At 48.7% G+C, this 13,231-nt stretch overlaps 1 protein-coding gene across 3 annotated transcripts in view; it reads left to right on the plus strand.

Moving 5' to 3' along the window:
• The first annotated feature begins 1,875 nt into the window (after window positions 1-1,875).
• Slc4a8 (solute carrier family 4 member 8) overlaps window positions 1,876-13,231 on the plus strand; it is a 74,799-nt gene continuing 63,443 nt past the window's right edge. For all 3 annotated transcript variants that reach the window (XR_015735709.1, XM_087899307.1, XM_087899308.1), the window contains exon 1: window positions 1,876-2,104. Coding sequence is in view for 2 of the 3 variants with exons in the window: in XM_087899307.1 (XP_087755433.1) it covers window positions 2,060-2,104 (45 nt within the window). In the remaining variant the exon portion in view is untranslated. The remainder of the gene's footprint in view (window positions 2,105-13,231) is intronic.

Genomic DNA, 13,231 nt, shown 5'->3' on the forward strand with positions numbered 1-13,231 from the left:
TGATTGTTTGTTATGCACTCACTACCCAGTGCTCCCCAGTCGACAAGAGCGGTTTCTAACTGCAGCACTCACTTCTATGGCTCCTCTCCACAGCACTTTCTGTGTTGGTCTGGTTGTGGCTACTCTGCATGTGTTAGCATGCTTAAATCCTTGCCACAGACTTGAGCTGTTTGCGTGCTCTCTTTATTTTGGCTCAATAAAATGTGTGCGCACACACCAGCCATGCTGTGCATGTAGAGGCCCGAGGATAGCTTGCAAGAGCTGGTTTTCTTTTTATTTCATGTAGGTCCTGCAGATAAAACTCAGATAATAAGGCTTGGTGACAACTGCCCACACCTACTGGGCCTACATACATTTATGAGTAGATTGAAATAAGTGCACATATGTTTGCTGTCTTCTAGATGACCAGCATCCTTTGCTCTGTGCGGAGCACAGAGGCACAGAATCATTGTTTGTGAGAGGAGGAGATCAGAAATAAAGGTGCATGGTGTGTGTGTATGTGCGTGTGTTTTACACATTCCTGTGTGACTCGTGTGACAACACATGGGGAGGCCAGAGGTCTATGTCTCAGTAGCTCTTTACGTGTTTTGTAATGTGCATCAGTTGTTTCCCTGCATGTGTGTCTGAGGAGACCAGAAGAGGTGGACCGGTTCTGGGACTGCCGTTCTGGAAGGCTGTGAGACACCATGGGGAACCAGCCCAGGTCCTCTGTGAGAGCCACAGCTTCTCTCACTGCTGAGCCATCTCTCCAACCCTTTCCACCTCATTTGTTAGCACAGTCTCTTCTCTCACTCGATGGAGCTCCTCGTGGATTGGTCTAGACTGGTTGACTAGCAAGCTCCAGAACGCACTGTTTCTATCCTCCCAGGGACATCAAGGCTCAGTCTTGTTTCCAAGTTTGGTGATGATACAAAGGATGGTCTTCAGAAGTTGTTACTTGTTTATTTTGAGATAGGAGTCTAAACTGACCTTGAACTTGTTGCCGCCTCAGCCTCCCAGACTGGATGAGAGGCTGCTCCACCACAAGGGTTGAACTGGGACTTGTCATATTCCCTTCTGGAGCATTGGCAGAGGCTGAGAATGATTTGCATGATCGCTTTCCCACCAACAGTGCGGACTCATCTCCAGCCTCAAGTGATAGTGCAAATGAGACAAAGGGCCCTTTCTTTCTCTTAAGCCTCCCTCAGAGGATCAACTACTTTGCTTTCTTTTAAAACCAGATCGAATTGAATACGTTACTCATCATTTTCCAAGCTTGCCTCAGATCTGTTAGTTCTGCTGTTAGGTAGTAATTAGTCTTAAAGCTTTTTTTTTCTTGTCTCTTTTTTGTTATTTATTTATTTATTTATTTATTTATTTATTTTTAAGGACGAGTTGAAATTATCCTCCGCTCAAACTCCACTGTCTGCTGTCAGTCTAAGAGGCAGGGAGACCGAGGGGCCTGCTTGCTGCCTGTCCGCACTCTTTAACGCTCTTCAATCTGGCCCCTAGCTCAAGAGTTAACAAGCCAATTTAGAAATCCCTCTTCTCATCATTGCTTCCTCCTGCCATCTTAGTTTCTGAGGGGGATTTTCTCCTAATTTAAAAATTCATCATCCGAAGAATACAATCAGAATAGGTAAACCCAACACTTTCCCAGAGTCAGTGCAATGCAAACAGAGGCAGTGGTTTTCATTACTAGCAGGCAGTTGGAAGGACCTCTGAGCCCAGAACCCCTCCTCTCCACCCTGAGGGAGAGAAGGAGGCGGTTTCCAAGGCAACGGGCCCAGGGAGGGGTTGACTCTCTGGCGCCCTCCTCCCCTCTTCCTGGTAGCTCAGGGTACCGCCGGACAGCGTCCTCCCGTGCTCCGCGCTCTGATTGGCTGCTCGGGCCGCTCTCTGATTGGCTGTGGCGGGCGCCTCGCCGGCTGGTGGCTATGAAGGTGGCTCCGGTTGATGGTTGACCGTTGGCTTCAGGGTTGGGGTCGCCGCGTGTGCGATCCGCTCACACGGAATCAGAGGGCGAGGACTGCTGCTGCTCAACCTGGAACCCACCGGCGAGACCGGGCTCCGCCCGGCCATGCCCGCCGGGAGCAACGAGCCGGACGGCGTCCTCAGCTATCAGGTGGGCCCCGCCTCCTGCTCTTCTCCGGCTCAGCCTGGGTCGGGTGCCCACCGCCCGGCTCCGGTTCCAGCCGGGGCTCCGGGCGTGTCCTCGAGAGCCGGGGGAGGCCCGCGTGGGACGCCAGAGGGCGCTCCGGGCGGCCAGGGAGGGTGACCTTGGGCCGAACCCGGAGCTGCCGGCACCGCGGCAGCCCCTGCGTCGTCTGCTGCACGGTGTCCCGGAGCAGTGACCTCTGTCCGCGGGTCCCCTTTGGCGGCAGACTCCGGCTTCTGGCCTTGCCTTGCTCTACCGTAGGTGGACGAGAGGGTATCCGGGGACCTTTGCGGGTCTTTGTGTTTTTATTCTGGTTCCTCGGTGGCTAAAAGGAAGCCTTTCAAAGACCCCCGAGAATGTGGCCAGCTTTGTGTATCCCCGCCCTGCTGTCCAGACAGCAGATAAGTTCTGAGTAGGAATTGCACGTGGACCAGGGAAGTGGTGAAGGGTCAGGAACGACACCACCAGCCTTAAGTAGTTGGTGCTGGAACTGCAGGGGCGGCTAATATTAGGAAGCATTGGACAAGGTTTTAAGAGTGTGTGGGTTCAAATCCCAGTCTGTTTCTTATAGGCTTTCTCACCTTGTGCGAGCTACTTGCCTCTTTGAACCTCAGTTTCCCCACCTATTAAAATGGAAATAGTGATGTTTGTAAGGTTTACTTCACAGGGCTGTTTTAAGGACTCTGTGAAACACGGTTTATTGTGTGAACCCTAACAAGCGAGTAGTAGCTTTTTGAATCTCACCCCCCCCCCCCCCCCCACACACACACTTCTTGTGAAACCCGGATCAGGTGTGATTGCTGCCCTGGAAAGAGGATTCGAAGGAGGGAAGGGAACCGAGACGATGCTGTTGCAGAAGGGTGGTGGGTCTGGGAAGCAAATGCCAGGTTGACATGGTAGTGGGGTTTGGAAAGGCAGGGAAAACTTCCTGTGTGTTGCGACGTGGGTGTGACACTCCCTACTTCTCTTCTTTCCTGGCAGTAGTATTTGCTTGCCAGTCACCAAAATAAATAGATGTAAGATTTTTGGGAAATCTTTCCATATCTGATCTCATGCCATGCCATGTTATAGTCAGCTTCTGTTTGGGAGACAGAAGCAAAAGGAGGCCAAGGTCTTGCTCCTCCCAGCTGGTGGGAAAGGAGGAGAATTAGCTTTGTTTGTTTTGCCTTTGGGGATGCTGGGGATGGACTGCCTTCTAACTTAAAGGCAGACAACCTACTGCTGAGCCATATCCCCAGCCTAAAGTAAGAAGTGTGTGTGTGTCCAGAGTTTGATAACTGCTGTCTTTATCACTCTGTCTTTATTTACTGAAAACATTTTCTTGCACTGAACCTGGAGCGATTGTAGCTGGCCGGTGAGCCCCTGGGATCTGCTTGTCTCCCCCAACCCACTTGCCCCACCCCCAAACCCAGTGCTGGGCTTACAGACAAGCACATGCTGGCTGCTTCCACCAGTGCTGGGATCTGCATCCAGGTCTGTATTCTGTGAGAAAAGCACATCACCCATGGCGCTATCTTCATTTCACACAAAATACCATAGTCCTAGTACTAGGAGCCTGAGGCAGGAGGATCATGTGTTTGGGGTTCACATAGACTACATAATGAGACCCTGTCTCAAAAGGTCTGCACAAGGAAATGTGTTGTTATAAAATCAGGTGCTTGGACAGCATCTCAGACCGTCCTGTGAGTGTACATTGACGCACATCGTAGATTTTTCTAAGAAGAAAATGTGGGCAAAGATCTGAAGAATGACTACCAGCTGAAGAAAAGGGGAGGTCAGAGAACTCGGAAGCAGAGAGGTGGATGTACAAGAGTCCCAGGGCAGAGATGGGGCGCGTTCTGCAAGGATATATGGTGGAGCCACAGGGAGCAACGAGGAAATGGCGGGGTGTCTTCTGGGTTCCTAGCATAGTGAGACACTGTGGCCCCCACTGAAGAAGCTGATATTTTTACCTGAGGACCAAGAGCAGTCATTGATGAGCTTTAGTCCTGATCAGATTTCCTCTGTTGAAAGATTTCTCTGACTGTTGTGGGCGATCGGGCTGGGATGTGTGAGCAGACTCTGTGTCTAACATGTAGAATGTGTGCAGGTTATGGCCAGTACATAGTCCCCCTTAGTCACCTGGTAATGGTCTGTGGTTTGGGTTTCTGAACAGACAATAAATATGTTTTTTACATTGAGCTAAGATACTTTGTGGGTCATGGAGTGGGGAGAAAAAAGGGAGGAGCCAGCAGGTCCTGGTGAAGTCAGGCATTAGACACAGAAACTTGAGATTTTGGAAGGGGAGGAGAGTGGGGGCTGAAAGGGAAAAGGAAATGGGAATGGCCTGGAGGAGACACAATCAACCAATGGGCAGTGACCTTAGTGGCCAAGCCCCCTGCATGCTGAACTGAGAGAGCTGGACCTTACAAAGAGAGGAGATTGTGTGACTTGATGGAAGCAGAGAGGTTCCAGGCATCGCATCCCCATCCCAAGACTAGAGTTTTCTCGGGTGGACTCTGGCCCTTCCCTTTGACGGCTCTCTACAGCCAGGCTCCAGCGTGCAGCCTGCGGGATTTAGAAATGCAAGCCAGATCATGTCCTCACCTGACACCTGCCAGCAGCTTCTTGGTGAATTTTAGAAAAAAATCCAAACTCTGCAGTGGCTTACCAAGGTTCGACATGACTGAAGCTTTGCCCACCCTGCCCGCCTGCCCTTCTCTCTCACCGTGCACTCCGACTCTGGCTTGCTTTGTGTTTCCTTAGTGTGACCAGCCCCCTTACAGCGCAGGGATGTGTCCTCTTTCTAGGACACACTTCCAGCCTGGTGTCCTCATGACTCATTTGTATCTCCTGAAGAATGGCTTCCCCTGACCTCCACCCTGAGTCACACTGCTCCGTAGGATCCTCTTCGTGTTCCTCCCTAGCACACTGTGTGTGAGTGTTCTTGTTTTGATGTCCTGCTGTCTTCTTGGGGAGAAGTTTCAGGAGGGCAGGGCGCGCAGGTGACCCTGTCTCATACATCGCCCAGTGTCCCGTTAGTGCTTGGCTGCTGAGGAGGGGACGGTTCGGGAGGCTGAGGCTGAAGTCTTTCTCTTAGGAGCTCGTGGTCTACTGACAGGATTTGCACGAAGCAATAGACGGCAGTTAGTGGCTCACACATAAGCTCCCCCTTCTTTGATGCCTTTGCTCAGGTTAGCTGCAGAAACTTTCCCTCCTCTTCTTTGAGGAAATTCCATTCTGGCCTTCAAAGCTGGTTCCATGGAGCTCCACCAGGATTTGCCACTCGGTCTCCTCTGCCCACACAGCCCGCCAGGTGCTCCCATGTCTCCACTCTGCTCCTGCCATTTGCCCGATCTTCCTGTTGTTGCTGTGTGAGCAGGGAGCGCTTTCTGTGTGCCGGGCACCATGCTGGCTGCTTTCCACGTGTTCTCATGCTCACCCTCTCTTTAGTTACAGCGCTGAGGATTGCACCCGAGCCTCACACATGCCAAGCATGCACTCTATCGCTGGACCACCCAACCTCATATCCCAGTTAACTTTTTCTGTGGTCCTGAGAATTATGCACCTGTATTGTTCCCAGTGCATAAATAAAGAAATGGAGATGCAGTGAGGTGAAGGGACTTCCAGAAAGGGCAGAGTCGCTGCTCTCCAAAGGCTGTGCCCTCAACTACTGTGCGTTACCACAGCTGTTGTCTTGCCACCTGGAGCAGCGCCTGGCCCTGAGTGAGCACCAGAAGTGCTTGGGAAGGCACACAAGGAGTGCATTAGAGTACAGCTGGCTGCAGTGAGCGAGGCCAGCCTGAGGCTGCTGGCATGATGCAGGCTGTGTCAACGTGGCCTGCATCATCCATCTCGCTAAGCTCTCTGAGGAGTTAGTGACATTTTAGGAGTTGAGAAGCCCTTACAAGTGGGGAGTAATAGAGGAAGGCAACCAGACAGCTTTAGAGAAAGCCCTGCTTTGTGCTGGAACATCCGAGAGCCTCACAGTTCCGCTGAACAGCACTTTCAGAACTGACCAGAAGGAAGTGCTGGAAGGACTGGGAGGCTGGACATCGCAGCATCCAGGTAAGGTAGTGCTGGGCATCACTAGACGTCCAGGGAGCGTGGAGACAGTGGACAGAGGGCATCGGTTGGACGTCCAGGGAGCGTGGAAATAGTGGCAAGGGAAGCAAGGAAGCCTAGCTTTTATATGCGTCAGTGCTAGAACGCTTTGTAGAATACCAACTCCAAACCCCGGAGACGGGCATAGGAGCAAATGGCTGTGATCCCAGCACTTGTAGAAGCACGAGAACTAGTTCAAGGTCAAAGCCAGGGAGATGGTACAATGGATGGAGCACTTTTGGACAAGAATGACCGCTTGAGTTTGAACTGTAGGACCTGCATAAAGGTAGGAAGAGACAGACTCAACAGAGTTGTCCTCTGACCTTGATAGGTACACCATAGCAGGCACATGCCTGCATATACTACACACACACACACACACACACACACACACACACGGTGTAATATTTAAAAAAAGATGGATCAGCAGTTAAAACACTTGCTGCTCTTGCAGAGTACCGTAGTTCAATTCCCAGCACCCACACGGTGGCTCGTAACATAACTCCAGTTCCAGGGACTCTGATGCCTTCTTCTGAAACTGGGCACACAAGTAGTACACTCATACATGCAGGTAAATCACTCATACACACAAATCTAGAAAAAAAGTTCACAATTGATGTTGGCTACATAGACAGTTCAAGGCCAGCCTAGGCTGTGTGGGACTCTGGCTACACAAGCAGCCAGGAGATGGTGCCGAACCCTGGCGTGTGGGCGATGTCTGAGGAGTACAGCCACTGGAAGAGCGTCCCCGTCTCTTACGGTAGACCGGGAGCAAACTTGCAGGACAAGGTTCCCGAAGGAGCTGTGGCTTCTAGTGTTCACTGACTTTGGCACACGTAACACAGCACATGTCTGCTGAACAAGTGAGTGAGTGGCCCCAGGGAGCACAGATCGGCTCCCAAGGCCGTGGTCAGTGTGTGGTAAGCAGATGGTAAGAATTTGCTTGACACTACCGAACAAAAGTGCCAGTCCTGGATGGAAGTTTGCCCGGTCAACTCACTGCAGATTAACAAGCCAGACCCCGTCCTCTCCTCGCAGGTGGGGTGGCGTGAGAACCTGTTGGTACCCTCTGCCATGCTCTGCCAGCTCTGCTGAGAAGCTTTTAGGAGAGCTGTGGGCCAAGCAGAGCCGTGGGCAGAAAACGGGGGCAGCTCAGGCTGTACGTTTGCTCCCTAGGAGCCTTAGATAACCATCTCGGTGCTGTCTGCCCTGGCAGGGTAACCAGGGCCTGTAGTCATCAACACAAGGAAAAGCAGCAAGTCGGCTCTAAATCCGCTGCTAGGTTACAGCAGCACACCTTAGATAATGGAGCCTCGGTCATTTCCCATAAGGTAAGAACAAGTTCACACTAGCTGTGGTAGTTAGGGAGTCAAAATACATACACTGCACTAGCCTCTTACTGCTTCCGTGACATTACCAGAGGCAGAGTGTCTCAAACAACATATGTTTACATGGGAACAGTTCTGCAGTGAGAGTCTGATGCCTTTGCTTGTAAGCATAAGCCATCGCCAGGGCTGTGGCTCTGGAAGCCTCAGGACAGTCTCTTTGTTCCTTCCCTTCTTGTTAGATTGAGACTTGCCCATGTTCTTTGGCTCGTCATTTCCTCCCTCTTCTTCCTGCCTCAGGGCCAGAAATCATGTCTTAAAGGCCAAATTTTTTTCCCTCAAATCTTCTTCTCTGATTCCACTTCTCTGCCTCTTTTGTTTGTGGATGATTTTTTGGAAAATATTTACATGGCTAAGAGTTTTCCTTGCATGTATGTGGATGCTTCATGTATGTACAGTTACCACAGAGACCAGAAGAAGGCATTGAATTCTCTGGAACTGTAGTTACAGGTGGTGATGAACAATTATGTGGGTGCTGAGAACTAAACCCAAGTCCTTGGCAAAAGCAACCAGTGCTCCTACCTAACAAACCATCTCAGCAACCTCAGAAAGAAAGGATCCTTGTGTAGCCAAGTCTGGCCTAGAATTCACTGTGTATGTCAGGCTGGCCTGGAATTCACTTTGTGTAGACCAGGCTAACCTTGACCTTGTGATCTTGCTGCTTCAGTCTCCCACGTGCTGGAGTACAAACCATGTATTACCACACCTGGCTTTACAATGCTTTTGATTACAGGAAGTTACTTTGGAGTTTACATAATTTTCAGCAGACTTCTTGGAAGGTCAGTTGATCAGTGATGTGACCTGTAGTTTTAGTCTTAATTCTCTTTTGCCAGTAAAGTCACAAACTCTCAGATCACTGGGGATTAGATGAACATCTCTACAAGAGCCATTATTCGCCAAGTCTGTGTGAAATAGGAGCGACTCTGAATGGGGTTCAAGGGAAGAATCACAGAGCCACTGTGGAGTCTCATTTCCTAGCAAACTGCTAAAGGGTGAGAGGGCCAGGACAGCTCATAGCTCATGACTCCTGCCACAGGCCTTGTGGACCAGTGTTTGTAGGCAGTGAGGAAGTTAGTGAAGGCCCCCAGGCATGTCCAACCTTTCAGTGTGTGGCAGGCACATTGCTGTCATTCACGGAGTTCCTGCTTGAGAATTGCACAGCTCTTCCGTTACAAAAAGCCACCCAAAAGATCTCTTCTTTGACTTCTTTTGTTCTAAGCCAAACTTGGATATGCCACAAGAAACGTAGAGAGCTGGGTCAGGCTCAGCGACCAGGCTTCCACTGAGGGGCCAGAATCCAGACGTTCTGGAGTGAAGAGGCAGATGGACCAGGGGCTGGGAAATGGCTGGAGAGCTGCTGAGCTAAAGGACCCTTGGGTCTGTAAGGTTCCGGGCACTGATGGCTTGGGAAGATGGTGTGAATCTCAAGCTGGTCTCACTGTGGGTATGAATCCATAATTAGTTTTCTGGAACTTTCAAAAATGACCAGTTTCTTTGCTTTGGGCACTATTGATACACGATTAATAACAAAACTTGAACCTTGTGACCCCTCTTGGCTCCTGTGAGATCTTACTTTGCCTTGATTTAGGACCATGGTGAAGATTAAGTAAGGTAATATCTGTAGCAAAACTGGTAGGCGTAAGTAGGCCTTTCGCTGAAATTAGTTCCTGTTTTTGGTTGACTAGAAACCCAGGAGGTAGGGCTGAGGCTGTCCTCTGTGTGGACCTGGAGCTCACTCTGCAGCAGCACGCAGCAAAGGCTTTCTTGATGTTGTTCTGGGTGCGAATGATGGTTGGGGTGAGGGGGACCGCCGCAGCTGAAGACTGCAAACATTGGCTCCATGGGGTGGGGTGGAGATGGAAGAGGTGTTTGAGATAAAGTTGGGACGCTCTTACCAGAAGAGGGATGGAGTTCATTTGGGCACACGTCCAGAATAGACAGCAGGGGCAGTGTGTCTAGAAGGGGTTGTAAGTGGCCCGTGCCCACAATCTTCATTCTCCCTGCTGTGTCTTCTTGGCTGTGTCTAGGAGTTGGGACATTATGCAATAATTAGCCCTGGTTTTGTCTTTTTATTTGTTCATTACTGGAAGCAAGGCTTTAATTTACCAAGATCTGACTCATTTTTTTTTTCTCTTGAGACAGGGTCTCACTGTGTAGTCGTGACTGTACTGGAACTCAGTTTGTAGAGCAGGTTGATCTTGAACTTAGAGATCACCTGTCTGTGCTTCCTGAGTACTAGGATTAAAGATGTGTCACTGTGTCTAGCTTCATTCATTTTCTTTAGTAATACTTTTTATATTTTGAAATTATAGTATAGTTACGTCATAGCTCCCCTTTTCTTTCCTTTCATGCACTCTCTTGCTCTCTTTCTCAAATCATGGTCTGTTTTTCTTTAATTGTTAACACAGACACACACACAGAGTATATAAATACAGCCTGCTCGGTCTACATGTCAGCTGTATATCTGTACTCTCAGAGCTGATCTCTCGGTGTTGGATGCCTAGTTTGGGGAGCTTTCTCCTGGAAAAGACCATTTTTTTAAGGATTATAACAGTACTTTATCTCTCAAGACATGCCATGCAATGTCAATGATTTAATTTTAAAAGTTTATTATAATTTTTGTTTATGTGTACGTATGTGTTTGTCTTCAAGTGTGTGTGTGTGTGTGTGTGTGTGTGTGTGTGTGTGTGTGTGCGCTTGTGCACACATACACTTGCAAGCACACATGCCTGTGGAGGCCAGAAGAGGGTGTCAGATCCCCTGGAGCTGGAGTTCTTGGTGGTTGATTCTAAGCTGCCTGATTTGGGTGCTGGGCATCAAACTCTGGTTCTCTATATGAACAGCAAGTGCTTAGCAACTAACTGACTCTCTCCAGCATCCCAGTGTCAAAGCCTTAGTTGAATTAGCCACCTCCTCTCTTAACTAATCCCTGGGACCCTCCAATTCAGGCTTAATAGGAGGCATCATCCGTAAGCCATTTAAAGGAAATATATAAAGAGGATTACTTTAAAGGTTTTTTCCTCCCACTTCACTACTTCCTTCCTCCTGCCCCCTCCTCCTTTTCTCTTAAGTGCGTGCTTCTTGTGAATATGATCTTTCTCGAGTCACAAGCCCCACTGAGACTCTGGTAAAAGTCGTGGGCAGCCCCCACACCACCAAACGTACATGCACACATACCGCCCCCTCCTCTGAAGCATCCACAAGTATTCTAGAAATTCATGGACTCCAAGTTGGTAAATCTTGCTTTCTGTGGACAGTGAGGGTGGAAGAGGCAAATATAACCGGCCCTGTGGCCCCCACAGCGAGCATAGACCAAGAGGCCCAGTCTTTCTTTTCTTTTAAATTTAACAGTTTCAGACAGTGTTGGCATATGCTTGAAATTTGGGGAACATTTCAAATGTATATCGAAGGAGAAACATTTGCATAGTGAATCATCCTGTACCCATGACTTGGCGTCAACAATGAACACACATCTTGTTTCTTCTCTGTCTCTCTCCAGTCTCCAAATACCAGCTGAAGGGCGCTTTTTCAAATGTACTGATGTATTGATAGCACATCACAAGATGATGAACTGAAAAGTGTCTGCGGCCTGATAAGCTCTGTGCTGATGCAATAATCTAAATCAGAGCAAACCCAAGGAGAGAAAGCCCGGGTTTAGTGGATGCCAGCGCTCCCAGGTGGCATTCCAGCCCCCCAGAGAGGAGACAGGAAGGCTGTCTCTGTGGGGCAGTTTAAGTATCCTGTGGGAGTGGTCTTGAGCATCTCTGGGGAGGATCATTGCTTGGTGGCCTTGGAGCTGGAGTCTGGACTGAGACAACTCCCAGGAGAGGGGGCTGGGTTGGAACTTCCAAACAATTACCATACCTTAAAAAGTACTTGAGAGGCAGGCAGATCTCTGTGAGTTCAAAGCCAGGGTGGTCTACATAACAAGTTCCAGGACATCCAGGGTTACATAGAAAGACCCTGTCTCAACAACAAATTATAAATAAAGGAATACAATCAGATATCCATTCTGTCTAAATTTCTGTGAATTAGTTATAATTATAATTATTTTTCTTTTATTTTTTAAACATTAGTTTATGTGAGCCAGGATGCACATTTACATTCTAGTGTGGCCTTTTCAGCGTTCCAGCTGCTACTGGATGCGGACAGTGACTGCTCCTCTGTGAGTGAGCTCAGCTGTGGGTAACCAAGATAAGGAAGCTTGAAGTTTTCCAGTAGTTGACTTTACTCTCTCTCTCCATACATAACTACATACATACATACATACATACACATACACATACACATAATACACACATATAGATATGTATATATACATATAATGTTGAAGATATGTTTTTTAAATTGTTATAATTAATTTTATTCTTTGAGATTATAATATATTTGTATCAGTTAACCCTTCCCTGCCCTCCTTCCAGCCGCTCTTGATTTATAGTCTTAGATAAATCTGTAAGTTCTACCTCTCTTCCTCTCTCTCCATATTTGCCCCTCGTTCTGTGCTATGCCAGCTGTCTGCTGAGATGGTACCAACTATTATAAGTGATGCTGGATATTAAAATATCAGCTTGGAGATTAGATCTAGCTGGATAGTAGCTTGGTAGTCAACATTAATAATTACCTCTATATAAAATTATACATGGCTTCAAGAGACTATATGATAACATATCACAAAGAGTTTAGAAAGCAGGCCAGGTGGTAGTGGCACACATCTTTAATCCCAGAAGTTGGGAGACAGAGGCAGGTGGAACTCTGTTAATTCGAGGCCAGCCTGGTCTACAGAGCAAGTTCCAGGACGGGCTCCAAAGGTATACAGAGAAACCACACACACACACACACACACACACACACACACACACACGTTCAGAAACTAATGTTGCTTGTTGGAAGTTACTTGTCACGTGCTGGGCATTGTCCTGGGCAGGAAGTGACACTGGTCCTGGAGCTTATAGGGGTGCATGCTGGGTTCAGTGTAGGCCACTGTGCTGGGCTCTAGGGGACACTCAAGGATGACAATGTGTTTCCATGCGGAGTGTGGTGGTACATTCCTTTAAGCCCAGCAGAGGCAGGTGGATTTCTGAATTTCAGGCTAACCGGGGCTACATACTGAGACTCTGTTTTAAAAAACAAATCAAGAAGGCAAGAAGGGAGGGAGAGCGGGAGGGAGGGGAAACTTGGGACCTGAAAGATAAGCTAGGTAAGCAGATAGCATGGGAATAAAGCCAGTTGTTTTTCCACTAAAAAGTGGTCCCCAGCCCCTCGTGCAGCACAAAAGAGAACAGAAAATGGTTCTGCAGGGAAGATGTGGACTCTGCAGCTTATGTGCAAGTAGAGCTACTGCGCGCTGGAAATCGTGTTCATCATATGTGGCTGAGGGAGGTACGGAGGTTAAAGGGTGCATCTGAAGGTCATCTGTGCCATAGTGGGCAGGCCTTTAATCCCTGCACTGAGGAGGCAGAGGCAGGGGGATCTCTGTGAGTCTGAGGCCAGCGTGGTCTATAGAACAAGTTCCAGGACAGCTAGGGCTGTTAAGCAGAGAAACCCTGTCAAAACAAAGAAATACTATATAGGCCAATTTCAGTCTTTTCCTTCCTCCTCTTCCTGCCACCCTTCTCCAGGGTCTTTT

The sequence above is a fragment of the Myodes glareolus genome, chromosome 19 (assembly GCF_982192425.1).
Source record: "Myodes glareolus chromosome 19, mMyoGla1.1, whole genome shotgun sequence".
Taxonomy (NCBI): Eukaryota; Metazoa; Chordata; class Mammalia; order Rodentia; family Cricetidae; genus Myodes; species Myodes glareolus.